This window comes from Geospiza fortis, unplaced genomic scaffold (assembly GCF_000277835.1).
Source record: "Geospiza fortis unplaced genomic scaffold, GeoFor_1.0 scaffold1207, whole genome shotgun sequence".
Lineage (NCBI taxonomy): Eukaryota > Metazoa > Chordata > Aves > Passeriformes > Thraupidae > Geospiza > Geospiza fortis.
In genome coordinates this window covers 16,047-33,407 of record NW_005054928.1, presented here as the reverse complement: position 1 = coordinate 33,407, position 17,361 = coordinate 16,047, and the positions used below count along the sequence as shown (strand labels likewise).

Here is a 17,361-nt window from a genome sequence, read left to right as displayed (position 1 = left end):
TCCAAGGTGCATTCACAAAACAAGCAAACAAAAAACCCATCCCCAAACTGAACAAGCTTTTTATGATGCAGTTGATTTGACTTTAATACAAAAAGGTAGAAAAAATATAACTTTGATGATTTAAAACAGCTCCACAATTTAAAAAAATAAAATTCATCCTAGCACACGAAAGCCCAGAACATGCCCTTGCTCCCTTAGCAGAAACATATATAGTGGCAGTCATAATTATTATGTATTAATCACCAGCAAAGATAGCTTCTTTCAAGTCAACATGTGCTGTGTGTTCTGTACTTTTGTTTTTCCTTGTGAAAGGTATGTATGGCATATATGACATTCATATTTGGATACAGACTCTGACAGCTCTGCCCAGGCCTTCTGATGAAGATTTTAACAAAACAATGCAGTCAGTACACTGGCTGTATTAGAACAGATCCACCAGAAATAACTTCTGTAGCCAAAAGGAGAAAAAAACAACCCAAAACCCACAACAGAACAGAAACTTTTCAAGTTCACTACTAATATTTCCTTCATTCCCTTTTAAGCACATTGTTGTTTGCTGACATCTTTATCTGGTCATCAAGTAGTTACCTGTATTCCAGCTGTTCATGCTTTTCTGACCTCAACAAGTAATCTTAAAGAAGTCAGTATGTCAAAATAAGAAATAAGGAGGTTAGAATGGCTTAAGAAAAAAAAAATCTATAGTATTAGTTTTGTATCCCAACCACCACAGGGCCACTTTTAAGTTACAGCAATAACTAAAACCAATGAACTACCACAAAAAGTATTTCCTTCTGTACATGATTTTTATTATTTACATAATACAGCAGAGCATAGATGCTGGATAGAGTGATTATGTGCAATACCTAAGTATGAACTATCTGTACATGCTTGCATATCTGATAACTAAATTGAAAGAAAAAATTTAAAGCAAAAGCTTGATTTTTTAATAGTGATTTAAAAAACTAAGATTGAACACTGCAATAAAAATCATAAGTAGCATCTTGTGTACATATACATGAAGAGGCATTACAACACTAGTCTACACTATACTTGATTATATAAAAAACCACCACAAGTTTCATACATCACAAAGCCCCCTTCCATTATAACACAGAAATTATTTTACCAGACAAGCATCAGTGAACTATACTGTCCTTTCTAGTTATTATACAAAGCTGTAGATAATGGACCCCATGCAATACACCCAAGAACACTGCAGTCCTACACCCAAATACAATTAAAAATGATAAAGCAGCCTTCCAAGAGTGGTTCCAGCTCCCACTTAAGTCTACAGGAGTCATGTTGAGTTTGATTCCCATACACAACAATTGTTACATTTAAAACTTTTTTTTTTAACTGAAAAAGCTCCTAATAATCTTTTGAACCCAGAATGTGCTGAATTTAAGAAGCACATGAATAATAAACTGCTCAAATACTTCTGCAACTTACACAGGTGCATGTGTCACTTGATAGAGTTGCTGTGGTATGTCTAAAAATACCACCCATAGTTTTTGTTTTCTAAGTCAATCTTAGCACAATATTGTGCTACACAACATTATTAGCTATGCAGACAAATGTTGCAGAACAGTTCTTAAGTTTCTAACAGGACATTTCCTTTGGGAAATTATTATAATTTTCATTATTCTAAAGTTATCTGTTCTAAAATAGTTTTCTTCTCATACATATCTGATTTTTTCCCATTTTTCTCATTGCAATTGCTAAATTACTTTTTATTAAATATGGCACCAACACTCATCTTACTGGATGGTAGAGCCCTCTACATGTCTTATATTCTGCTGGAATACAATGGAGCAGGGAAACTAAAAATAAAATAAGATTTCAAATGGATAGAAGTAGACCATCAGCCTTTCAGACATATCCTTCTCCCAAACAGGCACAGTCTTTGGCTAGTCATAAACACCTTGAACATCTCAAAAGGCAGATCTGCGGCAAACATTAAGTAAACATATATTTAGCACATGTGAACTAGAGCCTGTGTTCTGTGCATGTGTATTCCTGTGCAGGTTCTAGCCATCCAATCATATTCTGAGGAGAGCATATACATTTTCAAGGACTGTATCTATCCAATTCGGCCTGCAACAAACACCCAAATATTGTGAAAAAACATTAAGACAGACAAGGCTAAAATTAAAACTTTGGAGAACAAAGGAAAATGGCCATGCATCTGCTCTTTAATGCTTTCATAGGGCATATTAAAATAAAACAAAAGTCAGTCTTTTCACAAATAGACTAGCTTATATTCTCTGGATTTTTTCAGCCACCACAACTGGATTCTCTTTCCTGATTTTTGCTGCAGCTTCTGCTTTGTAATCATACGGACAGTTATGCTTGTCAGAATAACGGTGAAGTCCACAAAATAAGTTTCCACATCGGCAATCAAACCCTGTATAAAGAAAAGGAAAAACAACATCACTAGGAAGCTTCAGACTTAAGAAAGCTATAAATTAAGGGTTTACCCAGTTCAAAGGGGCTATGTACATCTTCTGTATCAAACAGATTAAGTGGAATGAATATTTTCAAATATCAACTCTATTAAGGGATCTAACATTATGGATTTTGTGACAGCAAGCAAAAGTTTAATGCCTACAGATTTCAACAAATTTAATCTATGTCCTGGATTGAAAGATAATGTGTGTATTCTATTTGCCATCTGTCAGAGGCAGGGCAGTTATCTTCTGTTAATTGGGCAGTTTTCTTTACCTCTTCCACAAATCAATCCTCCCTCTGGGAAATATCTTCTGTTAATGGGCCATTGAGTGTCACTGCATGACTGATAAAATTATATCGTCCCATTGTGAGATGCTCGCCCAGGGGGAGGAGCCAAGCATTCCTTCCTGGATATAATCAGAGATTTTGGGATACCAGAGTAGCCTTTTCCCACTGCATTCCCAGAGGAGCAGCTGTCTTCTCCACTGGATTCCCAGAGGAAGACCAGGCCCATCTACACCACTACCACACCTTCAGGGGAAAACTACACCCTTCTAGAGGATCACTGCTTCAACAGAACCACATCTGTCACTCCAGGAGGACTGCAGTCACCATTTAATTAGACTGCTACCAACACCCTGACCCACATGGTGTCAGGTTGTATTCTGACTCTGTCAGTAGTTTGGGGTTTTTTTGTTTGTACTACTACATTTGTATTTTTAGTTTTCCTAGTAAAGAATTGTTATTCCTATTCCCATATCTTTGCCTGAAAGCCTTTTAATTTCAAAATTATAATAATTCAGAGGGAGGGGGTTTACATTTTCCATTTCAGGAGAGGCTTCTGCCTTCCTTAGCTGACACCTGTCTTTTCAAACCAAGACAATCTAGTAAGAGGCAACTAATAATATAAATCTATTCAATATTAACAAAGTACTATCATACCCGTAAGGCCAACCTTCTTTCTGCATGTGAAACATCTGTTCTTCTTTGGTTTAGGCAGTTCAGAAGCTTTCTCTTCACTCTGTGAAGTACTAGGTTGAGAAACTGATGGGCTTGGTTGAGTAACAACTGTTAAAGCAAGCAAAAGAAATAAAGGTTATTTTTTTCCTTTTCTTGACTTCACCAGCATGTTTGTATTTATTAACAGTAAAATCCCCTCTACTAAGACCCTGAAGCTTATTGTCTGAAGTGGTAAGTAGAATAGGTATTCTATTAACTTCCCTTTTATCTCTACAGAAAATTATCAAGTTTTCCCCACTGTTCCATCATCTAGAAAATACAGCATACCTAGTGTTATCACCTGTATACACCCATATAGGTCCTGTACACACAATATTAAAAGTAATATGATCCAGTTTAAATTAATCTAAAACAATAACAACACTGTCTAAGTTGTTGAACAGAGGGGATACTTGTGGAAAATAGTCAATAGGACCATATTTTAGAAATGAATGACATTTACAGTAATGCTTTTTTGTCATAGTACCAAGTTACTCTGCCATTATACTTGCAAAGTCAGATGATCTAAAACTTCAAACAGTACACCACCTAACATTCTTGAGCTTCAAACCACTGATTTTGTGATACACCAAGTATACTACTACAAGCCACACAGCTCAAAAAAGCCCTTATTTCAGACACTTTTCTTCAGTAATTAAAAAAACCAACTACATATTTACATTGGATATCAGTATCCTTGTACTATATTCAACCATAATGATCAAGCAGTTTGAGTCAAAATGGTTTATTTTTCAATTGCCTTTGTCATGAACACTTTTGGTTACATTTCTCACTTTTTATCCAAGTTCTATGCAGGATAAAAATGGGTCATTCTGTGGATCTGTTAGCTTTCTTTGAAAAATTAAATTTTTTATCAGTTGTTTTAAAAATCCTTTAAATACCCAAATTAGAGCAGAAGAAACACAAGGGAGATGTGTTTGTATACAAACTTTAATGCATACAACCCAGAGAGTCTGTCCCTGTTCAGTATTCCTGGACACTCAATTGTATGATTACATCTAATGACTTAAAAATAATGAGCAAACTATAAAATATACTCCATAATTAATGATTGAGACTATAGGTTTAAAGGACTCACTTGTAACCAACTTTATGCTCACAAATATGATTTCTTAGTTGAGATGCTTTTAGATGAGTAAGCATGGCATTCTGAAAGTGGATTTTTTTCAACATCATGAACCCCTTATAGTTAACATTTTATTATCCTTACTATTAATACTTGCTCTTATAAGATTTTATTTGTATTATGTTCGTGTGCCTATCATTACTAACACAAAGCCTCACAGATCCAAGCCCCATTTCACAATTCACTGTAGAAGTGAACAAAGAGAGCCTCCAGTCAGTTCATATTTCAGATTGTAAACAAGATTCAGTAGTGACAAACTTTTAGAGGCAACAAGGAACTTTCAGTGCTCATACCCAAAAAGTCTTATACAGGGAATCAGTATTTTCTTATACAATATTATAGCTGTAAGTCCTAGGGAACAACTCAAGCTCTTTACTGACTTTACTTTTGAATATTCTATAGATTCTTCTAGAAAGTGTGAAGAGTTCAGCATTAACACTATTTTGCTAATTCTGAGGACAACAATACTATCCAGTCTTGGATATATAATGTTTTTTCCATACTTAAGCATGCTATTAATAAAAAGCAAAGGTATGGCACTACAATCATAACTGCTATTAATACTTTTCAGAGTAATTTCAACAGCTTCTTTTTTTTTAAGTTAAGCAATTCCTTTGCCTTGACAATTAATATTTTCAAAATTAACAGATATAACCTTTTGAACTCATCTTTAAACCCCAAGGAAAGTAGTGTTCAGTATTAGATATTCTAGCTGAAAGCCTATAACCAAAAAAAATCAGGTTAAAAACACTGACACCACAATGTAAACCTGTTGGATACCACACACCTTAGTTGACAGGAATTAAGAAATTGATTAAACATTTCCCAAATCAAGCAGCATGATCAAGCTCCTTTTTGATTTTTTGTATTACCAGTCTGTTTAAAATGAAATGCTAGTTATAAGTTATGGCAGATGGAAAAAGGGAACCTTCCAATTCTCTGGTGGAGTGAGCAAGTGAGCAGCTGTGTGTGCTTAGCTGCCTACCAGGGTTAAACCACAACAGACCATTTTGGCACCCAACAAAGGGCTTGAAGGGTTTGAGATAACAACAGACTTGACTGGAATGTGCTAGGTCAAATTTATAGCTGTTAGTGCTGTTTAACTAGTAATCAGCAGGCTCCTGGGCTTGCCATGGGCTTGCTTGCCTGACTGCAAAATAAACTCTAGTGCTCATTAGTGGCTGCTTTTTGCTTTCACTGCTTATCATCTTATTCTGCTGTGCCTGGAAACATTCTGATAACAGCAATGACCATGCATGCACATGGGCTGGCAAATGGCCAGTGCATTGCTGCTGTGCTGGACAGGCTGGAACTCTGTGTGAACTCAAGTCAAAGGGACTGTGACCTGTGGATGAGTCCCCATGGAAACAGGACACCCTGAAGCATCTGTGACCATGGTTACATCTGTGCCAGAGCAGGTACACCTCTAAAGGGATTGTGGCTCAAGAAGTCCACTCTGGAGAAGGTAATACCTTGAAGCATCTGTGGCTGTGGATAAGTCTGTAACATAGCAGGTACACTCCTGAAGGGACTGTTGCTGTGGGTAAAGCCACACTGGAGCAGGTACATCTCTGAAAGAATTGTGGCCCATGAAAAAGGCCATGCTGGAACAGGGGCACCTCAAAGCAACTGTGGCTATGGATAAGGCTGTGCAGCAGAAGGTATACCATAAAGAGACTGTGGCTTGTAGATAAAGCTCCACTTGGAGCAGGCACACTCCTAAGGGACTGCAGTCCGTGAATAAATCCAAGTCAGACCAGGGGCAAGGGGAGGAGTTCATTGCAATGTTAAACCCTATGGCCTGGTACAAAGGGATCAAGGGTAGAGATTGTAATGGATATGCCTTTAAACTGTTGTAATCTGGGTTTGGAGTTACATGCTATAGGATGTACTTATAGTAGGAACCACCTGAACCAATGGAGAACAAACCTCACAAGAAGCAGTACAAGTGCAGCAGTGACCAGATTTGAGCTCACTGATCCATCAAGACAAAGAGATAGTGTATTAGATAATTTTGTGTCACAGTACAAAGATTAAAAACAAATCCATCTAAGTCAAAATGTTACCAACTACTACAAATAAACTTACTTCCTCCTCTACATAAATATACTGACCCTGAGTTTAGCTGAGTTGGTAAGAGCATGGTGCTAGTAACACCAAGGTAACAGGTTTGCTTCCTCTGTGGGCCATTTACTTAAGATCTGGACTTGAAATCCTTGTGGGTCCCTTCCAACTCATAATATTCTGTGAACTCTGTGAAACTGACAGGTGTTCACCACCACAACCAGCAACCTGGGAACTAGGAAGCAATGATGATAATCCAAAGTGCAAAGGCCCATTTCCAAAAAGAGGTGCCAAACAGGATCCTTCCTCCACAACTAAAAACATATTCCAAAAACAAAAAGCAGGTAACATGCAGAAATGGGCAACTAAAAGGTCCCAACACAAGGAGATTTCACAGGTTCCCCTAAATCAGAATTGTTCAATTTATTACTTGACACGGATAACACCTGCAAAAAGTAGGCATCCACCCACTTTTATGCCAGCAGAGTTAGATCTAATAATGGGTTTCAACAATGAAGTCCTCCAAGTAGCTTTGCATAACAGCTAGAACAGGGACAACACCCTTTAACTAAAGCTCACACATAAAAACAACCCCCCATTTTTTCATCAAACTGTATCTCAAATGAAATATAAGTTTTAGTTCTTCTGACATGACATTAATAGCCACATTCATCAGATACTATCCTGACAACTGCTTCTCACAAAAAGCTCCCTCTACTACACATTAAACAAATTTTACGCCAGAAATCATACTGTGTTAATCATCAGGCAAAGTACTCAAAGTCCCATGGAATAAATCACTAGACAAAAGCTGAAACGATGGTAGGAAAATGGTTGTTACTGTCACCTGCAGACCTGCCTCCTCAGTACCAATAACCCTATTCATATGGAGCAAAGCCTTTTATCACCAGAACATGATTTATTGCCTTAACAGAGGTCCTGTTGGCATGTAGCTCTCTTCACCACCAAGGTTATTTCTCTTGCCAACTACCAGCTCAGATTACCAGATGAGGTTTGTTTCACTTCAATTTTAGGAGACCAGATCTCCTGCTACAAGGTTGAAGAACTTGGGAGCAAAAAGAAGTTTCCAGAAATGGACATGATTTTTTAATTTTATTAAGTAATACAACAATAAGTTAATCACAGGCAGTGTAAAATGCAGTGCCATCAGGAACAACAAAAAAGGCACAGGGGATGCCATTCAGAGGGACCAGGACAAGTTAAAGAAGTAGGCCCATGTGAATCTCCTGAGGTTCGACAAGGCAAAGTGCAAAGTCCTGCATTTGGGTCAGGACAACCCCCAATATCAATACAGGCTAGGGGATGCAGGGATTGAGATCATCCCTGTATAAGAGGACTTAGGGGTAGTGGTGGATGAAGACCTGGATGGTAAAGGCATGGACTGGGAGAACAAATAGGCACCCACTGTAGGAGAAGATCAGGTTTGAAAGCATCTAAGGAACCTGCAGGTGCACAAGTCCATGGAACCTGATGAGATACATCTGCAGGTCCTGAGAGAACTAGTGGATGAAGTGGCTAAGTCACTATCCATCATATTGAGAAGTCATGGCAGTCTCCAGCGAAGTTCCCATTGACTGGAAAAGGGGAAACATAACCCCCATTTTTATAAACAGAAATAAGGAAGACCCAGGAAACTACAGGCCAGTCCATCTCACCTCAGCGCTTGGCAAAATCATGGAGCAGGTCCTCCTGGAGACTATGCTAAGGTACGTAGGAAATAAGGAGGGGATTGGTGACAACCAACATGGCTTCACTAAGGGCAAATCATGGAGATCTTCATGAAAGGGTTACAGGATTGGCAAATATGGGAAGAGTGACAAAAAAAAAATCTACCTGGGCTCATGCAAAGCATTTAGTATTGCCCCACACAACATACTTGTCCCTAAAGTGGAGAGATGCAGAGTTGACAGATGGACCACTTGGTAGATAGGAAATTGGCTGGATGGCTACACTCAAAGAGTTGTGGTCAACAACTCAATGTCCAAGTGGAGACCAGTGCACACTGGCATGGACCTGTTCATACAAGTCCAGAGACGGGCCATTGAAAGGCTTCAGGAAGGAGGGCTGGAGCACTTCTCCCATTAAGACAGGCTGAAAGAGTTGGGGCTGTTTAGCTTGGAAAAGAGAAGGTTCAGGGAAGACCTTAGAGCAGCTTTCCAGTACCTAGAGGGCCTACAGGTAGGCTGGAGCAAGACTTTTTACAATGGCATGTAGTCATAAAACAAGGGGGAATGGCTTTAAATTGAAAGAGGGTAGGTTCAGATTAGATATTAAAAAGAAATTCTTTACTGTGAGGCTGGGGAGGTCGTGGCACAGGGTGTCCAGAGAAGCTGTGGCTGCCCCATCCCTGGAAGTGTCCAAGGCAAGGTTGAATGGGGCTTTGAACAACCTGGGATAGTGGAAGGTTCCCTGCCCATGGCAAGGGGGTTGGAACTATACGATCATTAAGGTCCCTTTCAACTCAAACAATTCTACAATTCTATTATCATAAATCTGCTAGGATAAGGAATCAACCTAATCCTAGTACAAAAAGTGCCTGAAAAATAAAAAGACAAACAAAACCCCTACAAATACAACTGTTGCACTGTATATTTGGGAACATTTACGTCATTCAGTCAGAAAGTAAGATGCATCTTCAAAGCAGACAGAGGGAGAACAGCAAGATTACTTATGATTAGAAGTAAACCACAAGCCACAGCATGACAACTGTTCAACTGACACAAAGAAAGGTCCTGCAAATAGGAAGACTAATGCTACTCTGACTCCAAAGTATTAAACCCACAGTGACTCTGAGACTTCTGAAAAAGCAATAATCACTGTACTAACAGGCTCAAGAACAATGCATCCCAATGAGCAAGGAATCAGGCAAAGGGGACAAGAAACCTGCATGGATGAATAAAAAACTCCTGTAATTACTCAAACATAAGCAGGAAACACACAGGAGGTGGAAGCAGGATCAGGCCACTTGGAATTAATATAAAGAGGTTGTCAAAGTAGAAATGAGATGAAGAAGACCAAGGCCCATCAAGAATTAAATCTGGCCAAGGATGTCAAGGACAACAAGAAGGACTTCTTCAAATACATCAGTGATAAAAGGAAAACTAAGGATAATGTGGGACCATTTCTAAATGGAGGGGGGACCCCAGTGATAGAGGACTCAGAGAAGGCAGAGTTACTGAATGCCTTCTTTGCATCAGTCTGCACTGACAAGATCAGCGCTCAGGGATCTTTGACCCAGGAGACCAAGGTAAAGCTATGTTAGAAGGAAGACTGCCTTGGTCGAGGAGGACTGGGTCCATGAGCCTGCAGTGCCCTTGTGGCCAAGAAGGCCAACAGAATCCTGGGATGCATTAGGAAGAGCATTGCCAGCAGGTTGAGGGAGGTGATCCTGCTCTTTTACTCAGCCCTGATGAGGCCACATCTGGAGTAGTGTCTAATTCTGGGCTCCTCAGTACAAGAGAGACATGGAGCTCTTCTCTTATGAGGAAAGACTGAGGGAGCTAGGCCTGTTCAGCCTCAAGAAGGAATGACTGAGAGGGGATCTCATCAATGTCTATAAGTATCTGAAGGGAGGGTGTCAAGAGGATGGAGTCAGGCTCTTCTCGGTGGTGACAACCAATAGGACAAGAGGCATTGGGCAGAAACTGGAACACAGGAAGATCCACCTGAACATGAGGAAGAACTTCTTTACTGTGCAGGTGACTGAGCACAGGGACAGTTTGCCCAGAGAGGTTGTAGAGTCTCCCTCACTGGAGATATTCAGGAACTGCCTGGACACAATCCTGTGCCATGTGCTCCAGGATGACCCTGCTTGAAGAGGGAGGTCAGATCAGATGGCCCACTAGGCCCTTCCAACCTGACCCATTCTGTGGTTCTGTAACTAGACTGTCAGGACTGACAGTGGTTTTCCTTACACAAACCAATACAGCTGGAGCAGTTCATAAAGGACTGTATCCTGTGTGAAGGACCCATGCTGGAGCAGGTAAAATGTGCAAGAAGGAAGGAACAGCAGACAACAGTTATGAACTGACTGCAACCATTTCCTCCTGCATTACTCAGAATATAGGGAGAGGAGGTAGAAGAGTCTGGAAGTAAAGATGGGTCTAGGACGAAAGGGGTGAAGGGAAGGCATTTTTAGTTTTCTTTGTTTCTTACTATCATGCTCAATTTTTTTAAATTGGCAATAAATTAAATTAATCCAGAAAGGACTACTAAAGTAACAGCAAGGTTTTAAAAGCTTCCTGTATACTCAAACAAATTAGCCAAAATAGTACCTTACCAGTTAAAAAAAATGCATTAACTTCCACAGTAATAGGAAGCAGTAAGCATGCCAGTGAAGAGTGAAATGCCTGAAAGCGTTAAAAAAAAAGCTTTAAGTGTTCTAACTACTTTTACATGAAGGTAAACCCCAATTCCTACCACAGAAAGGCTGGGAAAAATAAAACAGAAGAAGGGATAAAGGTAATAGACAAAGAGCACCCAAAAGTCATCAGAAAAACATACAGCACTTCCACAGCACCAGAACTGAAGACTATACTACAAATTACATAATTCTTGTGCTGCACATTAACACAAGTGACTTGTATATAAAGTTTGAGTCAATAAGATGGACAGTATTTATTATGCTTTATCAAACTTGAGAATAAATATTTTATTATTTAGAAACTGCAACTGCTATGCTGATCTACCTGTCCATGATAAAATGCTAAAGAATAAACTGTATATTCAATTTGATGCCAAAGAACTGGGATAAAATTATTCTGCAGCATAAAACTAATCTCTCACATGCTCAACAGGCACACTGAATATTTTTACTCTTACATCAATATAACAGATACCCCTGTTAAGTATCACACTAAAATATGGTTTAGATTGGCTGCCATCAAGACTTGATGCCTTTTGCACATCTCTCAAAAAGATATGACAGCACATTATTCACAACAAGCAGTTTGGTCTCCAGACTTATTCTTCAAGATAGACAGCTTCAAGACTTCAAGATTATTAGCTCCATTTCAGAATTGTTTCAATTGAGGGCATCTACTTGAGCTACAGCAGACATGGGAAATGGAAAGGTAATTTTGACACAAGACAAAGTTGATATATCCGATGATTTTATTGACAGCCACAAAGGAGCTGTCTACAGATAGCACCCACATTTAAATACTATAGCCATGTTTGAAAACAAATCAGATATTAAAACAAGAAGCAAGCAATATAATCTATCATCTTGAACATTCAATAGCTCATAAGATATTCAGCATATTACTCAGAATATTCTCTGTAACACACTGTAAATTTCATAGCTACTGGTTTTATCTGTAACATAAGTGAGGGCATCCCTTAACAGCATGTAAGATAGCTGTGGTGTTGAACATTAAAATAATACATCATATTGGCTTGGTATGGAGCCAAAAGAAAAATGAGCTAACCATCATCTCAATAATTTCATTATATGACAACATTCAGGAATGGGAAGAGCAACCTACAACATGGATGGAATAAGACTCTAAGTTAACAGTGTTTGTGGAAGAATTTTAACACTTATTTTACACAAGACCATATACATTTCAAGTTCCAGTTCACCTTCTTCATAGGCAGCACTATTGCACAGCTGTGGCTTCAGTGATAACTCATCACATTGCTCTGTAAAACAAAGTTATTACTGGGTTCAGAAAAATAAGGTTTTTGATATGCACACTAGACTAATTAAGTCTGGAAACACTAACAGCCCTGAGAGATTTATTCAGAAAGGTAGTGACCCACAAAAATGCTAGAAATATGCTATGACTTGATACAATATGATTATTTAAATATATTTGTTTTCACAACAGTTGAGTTTTAGTGCTCAATATGCAAGTCAGCTCTCTTGTATGAATCTTTTATTGCCATTTAAAAATCTGCTTAAACAAAACAGGTTTCTTCGAGGCCTCTACTATGCCTCACCAACTTAGTATTGCTCTGATGCAATAATCAACACAAGGAAAGTAAATTAGATATATAAGGGGTTTTTGGCATTTAATTCCTGTAAGTTAACATGGGGAAAAAACTCCACAAATATGAACAATATCTCTAGAATATTTTGGGTATATTCTGACTATGGTCAAAACTGAACAAAAATTAAATCCTTAGTTAAGAAGTGCAGAAGCAGATCAAAAGCCTATAAAATGCATTATATAATTAATGTCCAATTATAGAATTTTGATAGAAAGGTATTTACATTTCACTGACTTCTACACAGTTCATCAGATAAGCAACTCAACACATGCCACAATTCAATTACAAAACTACAACAAGCAACAAAGTTGAACTAAGAAACTAGAAGTTAAAATATAGTATGTTAGACATTTAAATGATAACCAACTAGGCCAGTTATATCTGTTATGCCTTTCTTCCTTCAAATGCTAAGATATGATTCATTGCCTTCAGACCTGATTTGTTCTAAATGAGAATCCAGATTACAACCTCAACCTGAGAAAAACTAAAGAAAATATAAGCCTGTTAAGATTAATTTTATTCAACTTCAGAACCCTCTGGAATCAGATGCTTAAAATCCAAACAGCATGAGAGTATTCTTTTAGCCCACAGACTTAAAGACAATTGTGCAGACCTAACTATTTAGAACTTTGACTTGGAGAATAAGTCTTCATAATGCTTAAGAAAAGAAAAAGCCAAACCTACTTTGCTTGAAGGCTACATTGTTTGTTCCAGACCTACCATCTAATAGACAGTTATGAAATTCAATTGCCAAGGTGAGACTACAGATAAAACTAAAGTATTTTCATTACCAACATCATGACAGGCATTAGCTTAGAGAATTACATCTCATAGAAAGCATTAGCTTCGTTTTACAAGGTGACATTAATTATCTACTATTGTTTCAGCTCCTCCTCAAGAGAGACCAACACATATTGGATGCTGCAGAAAAAGAGAAAGGAAAAAAAAGAAACTAACCCAAACACAATAGGGATTTATAAAAAGTTGAGGCCAGCTTTTTTTGACTGCAAGACACAGGATCAATATACTAGTAAATACAGCAAACACTCGCTGTATCTTAAATGTCTGATAAACCCTTAGTAATCTAAAAACAGCAGACAAAGGCACTATTCTGTGCTGTCTAAAATCTGCTCCCAAGTTAACTTTTAGATCAGCTGAAGACTGTTTCAAGAATTTAATGATATGTACTAAGGAAGACAATTTTGTTATAGAAGTTTGTTTTCCAAACTTTTAAATTCCATAGTCATTTTCCTTATTATCTCTACGCAAGCTTTAACAGAGCTTTTACTGGTTTCAACTCCGAGTTTCAAGCTGCAAGATTATTATCTTGAGTTGCTTTTAGGGATTTTTTTCTTCCTCCTATTCTAATCAATAGAGTGTTGTGTGTGACACTACCATTTAGTTGTCCTGTTATAAAAAAATGAATATTGAGTCAACATAAATAGAAAACTGGCCTTTATAGTTAGCAAAATGACAAATCCCTATTGGCAGTTTTAATAAGACAAAATTCAGATATTACTTGACCACTGCTACCAATTTATGTTTTCCTTTCCTGCCTATCACTTTTTCAGGTACCAATACATAACAAGACAATATGGGTTTATAAATATTGTAACAAAGTATAAATTTCTAAGTTACATACAATAACTCTTCAGATAACACAAGTTACAGGAAGCTGAAACGTGCAAAAATCTCCTCAGTCTGTACATAACAAAAAAAGAATATAGTAAAAGCAATTGTAATTTATTTCATGTCACAATTCTAACTTAACATGACAACTAAAATTGTAAAAACCTGTGAACAAAACCCAAGCAATTAACTAGTAGCTGTAACAGCAGTCCTAAACAAAGATGCATGTATACAGTGCGGAGTGGTACATTCTGGAATTTTCAACACAAAAGAAGTAGAAGCAATTTTATCTTCAGTTGTAGCAAACACATTTTCCTGTTAAAAATCAGCTTTCAATGTTTTAAGACTTTCAGAACTATTAAAATTAACAAGTATCAATATCTATAGATATCAAACAGGTACATTAAGATATCCATTTGAATAAACTGTCATATAATAAGCATGAATTAGCTCGCTTTTTAAAATTGAACATTCTTACTAAGCAATTAATGCTGTAAGTACTCCATATCCACACAACAGCATTTCAGTTATATCTACTGATTACTCATTTAGTCCAAGACCCTTTAGCAGTCTTTGTTAGTATTTTAAATCAAGTATTCCCTTCTGCCCTATTCTCATCCTTCTATAAAATAGAATTAAGAACCCTGTTCTTCAAATGCAACAAACCATTTTGATAGCCACAAGTCAGCAGAAACTGTACTGCTAGGCTTTATAAAGAAATCAACATTGACTTCAAAATTGAACATCTTGCACCCAGATACAATTTCAGTGTCTTACCTTTAAAAATGAAGGTTTGATAGCCAAAATGCTCCTCAAATGTCAAAAGTTATGTACTAAAATTGAACACGTCTGAAAACTATGTTCTGGCACTAGTAAGTCTTGATTCTGAGAGTATTAATACTCAAGAAGCATTCATAATTAACATTTCCTCAAGACAATCACCACAGAGATGCCTACTTAAGAGAAAGTAAATAAATTGTCAGCTTCTGTTAAGCCAGTTGTATCCAGTGTTACTCTGCAAACATACCTGGCTCGATGTCTGTTTTTGGTGATACTTTCTCCTCTCTTGAAATGCTCATTTCTGTCATTTGCTGCATTACAGGCAAAGCAGCAACAGGCACATTTCTGTTTACATACAGTGAAATGGGTGATTACATTAGTTTAGAGTACATAAGAGCTTAAACTGTCAAAATCCATCAAACTACCCGATCAGTTATTATTGATACACATTCTTGACCTGTACTTCTATGTCTCTTCCCTAGAAGAAACTAGGCAAGCTGTAGCAAATATTTCCCCAGATAAACCAGAAATGTCCTTGTAAATGTAGTAGTCCAATACCAAACACTAATTAGTCCTAATTTATAAAGATTCATAAAGCACTGTAAAGTGCACTGTCACTTTTTCCTCTGCAGAAACTCTCTGTAATAAGGCAACATCACTTTAACTTGCTATATACTCACAGTTCATTCAAACCTCAAAATAATACCTTCATCTGGTAAAGGGTCTAGAAAGCAAGTCTTATGAGGAGCGGCTGAGGGGGCTGGGGGTGTTTGGCCTGGAGAAAAGTAGGCTATGGGGAGATCTTATTGCTCTCTGCAACTACCTGGCTGTAGCGAGGTGGGAGTTCATCTCTCCTCTCAAGTAACAAGGGATAGGACAAGAAGAAACGGCCTCAAGTTGTGCCAGGAGAGGTTTAGATTGGATATTAGAAAAAAATTCTTCACTGAAAGGGTGGTCAAGCACTGGAAGAGGCTGCCCAGGGAAGTGGTTGAGTCCCCATCCCTGGAGGTATTTAAAAGCCATGTGGATGTGGCACTTAAGGACGTGGCACTTAAGGACATGGTTTAGTGGTGGACTGGGCAGTGTCAGGTTAATGGTTGGACTTGATTATCTTAAGGCTCTTTTCCAACCTAAATGATTCTATAATCTTACCTTGATTTTCCAGATGTGCTACTAGCAGTACCTTCACAGTTGCTTAAGCTAGCATCTGCTCTCTGTACAGATGGAGAGTCTGAGGTAGGACTGTTTGAACCACTAGCTGTCCCTATATAACAGAAATTTGAGAAGTTAATTATAAGCAAAGCATAGAATACAAGTTAGTCAAGCAGATTTTAATACAGTTATGAACCATTTCAAATCCTTCCTCATTCTACTGCATCTTCTTAATATAGGCTATATTGTTAATGACCAAAACACAAGGATTGTATAAAAACACAACTGTAGCAGAGAGTAAGTAAAAATTCAACTTAAGGTTCAACACCAAGTGGGCCAGAATACATTACATAAAAAAGCATTTTTATTGTGATTTAAAGTATTATCTCCTTTGATATTCATAGTTTTAATATGCAGCTATCAGAAGATCCCCTGAATACATCTCATCACCTATACATTATGTTTTCAAGTCACACACAAAAAAAACCACGTCTCAAACCTTTACCCATTGGGCTGATTCTACCACTATTCTGCTGTCGCTGAAGATGTTCTTTGTAGCAAACAGAACACATGCCATTTGTTCTAGGATTTCCATAAAATCCACATCCTGTACTACACAGCATGGGCCCTGGGGTCTGGTTTGTCTCCTGAGCCATTTCAATTCTGTAAATAAAACCAAGAACTGCATTAAGAACTGGCATTTCACCAAAATCGATTACAGGGTTATAAAATTAAAGTAGGTCTGCTTACCTTGCCCACAAAAAGTGATATCAGCATTTTTAAAGATGGCTATATGGATGTTAATATATAATTCAATACTTCAATTGTATTGATAAGTAACATTGTCAGGAACATCTAAGAGAGGTAAAAAACATTATCATAGTTTAGTGGGTTGACCTTGGCTGGATACCAGGTGTGCACCAAGCTTCCCTATCACTCCCCCTCCTTAACTGGACAGGTGGAGAAAAAGACAATGAAAGGCTCATGAGTTGATATAAGGAGAGGGGAGATCATTCACCAATTACCATCACAAACAAAACAGATTCAACTTGGGAAAAATTAATTTATTACCAATTAAACCTGAGTGGGATAATGAGAAAACAAAATCAAATGTTAAAACACCTTCC

General features: G+C 37.7%; 1 protein-coding gene across 9 annotated transcripts in view; it reads right to left on the bottom strand.

The window, feature by feature from the left end:
- Positions 1-784: 784 nt before the first annotated feature.
- LOC102034258 (AN1-type zinc finger protein 5-like) overlaps positions 785-17,361 on the bottom strand; it is a 22,433-nt gene continuing 5,856 nt past the window's right edge. For 2 of the 9 annotated variants that reach the window (XM_031065614.1, XM_031065617.1), the window contains exons 2-8: positions 16,985-17,089; positions 16,734-16,897; positions 16,235-16,346; positions 15,330-15,427; positions 12,263-12,322; positions 3,391-3,516; positions 785-2,404 (exon numbers count right to left, since the gene is read on the bottom strand). In XM_031065614.1, the coding sequence (XP_030921474.1) occupies positions 2,256-2,404; positions 3,391-3,516; positions 12,263-12,322; positions 15,330-15,427; positions 16,235-16,346; positions 16,734-16,890 (702 nt within the window). In that variant the 5' untranslated portion in view covers positions 16,891-16,897; positions 16,985-17,089 and the 3' untranslated portion in view covers positions 785-2,255. The remainder of the gene's footprint in view (positions 2,405-3,390; positions 3,517-12,262; positions 12,323-15,329; positions 15,428-16,234; positions 16,347-16,733; positions 16,898-16,984; positions 17,090-17,361) is intronic. The other 7 variants (XM_031065620.1, XM_031065618.1, XM_005431325.2 and 4 more) reach the window with 7 other exon arrangements.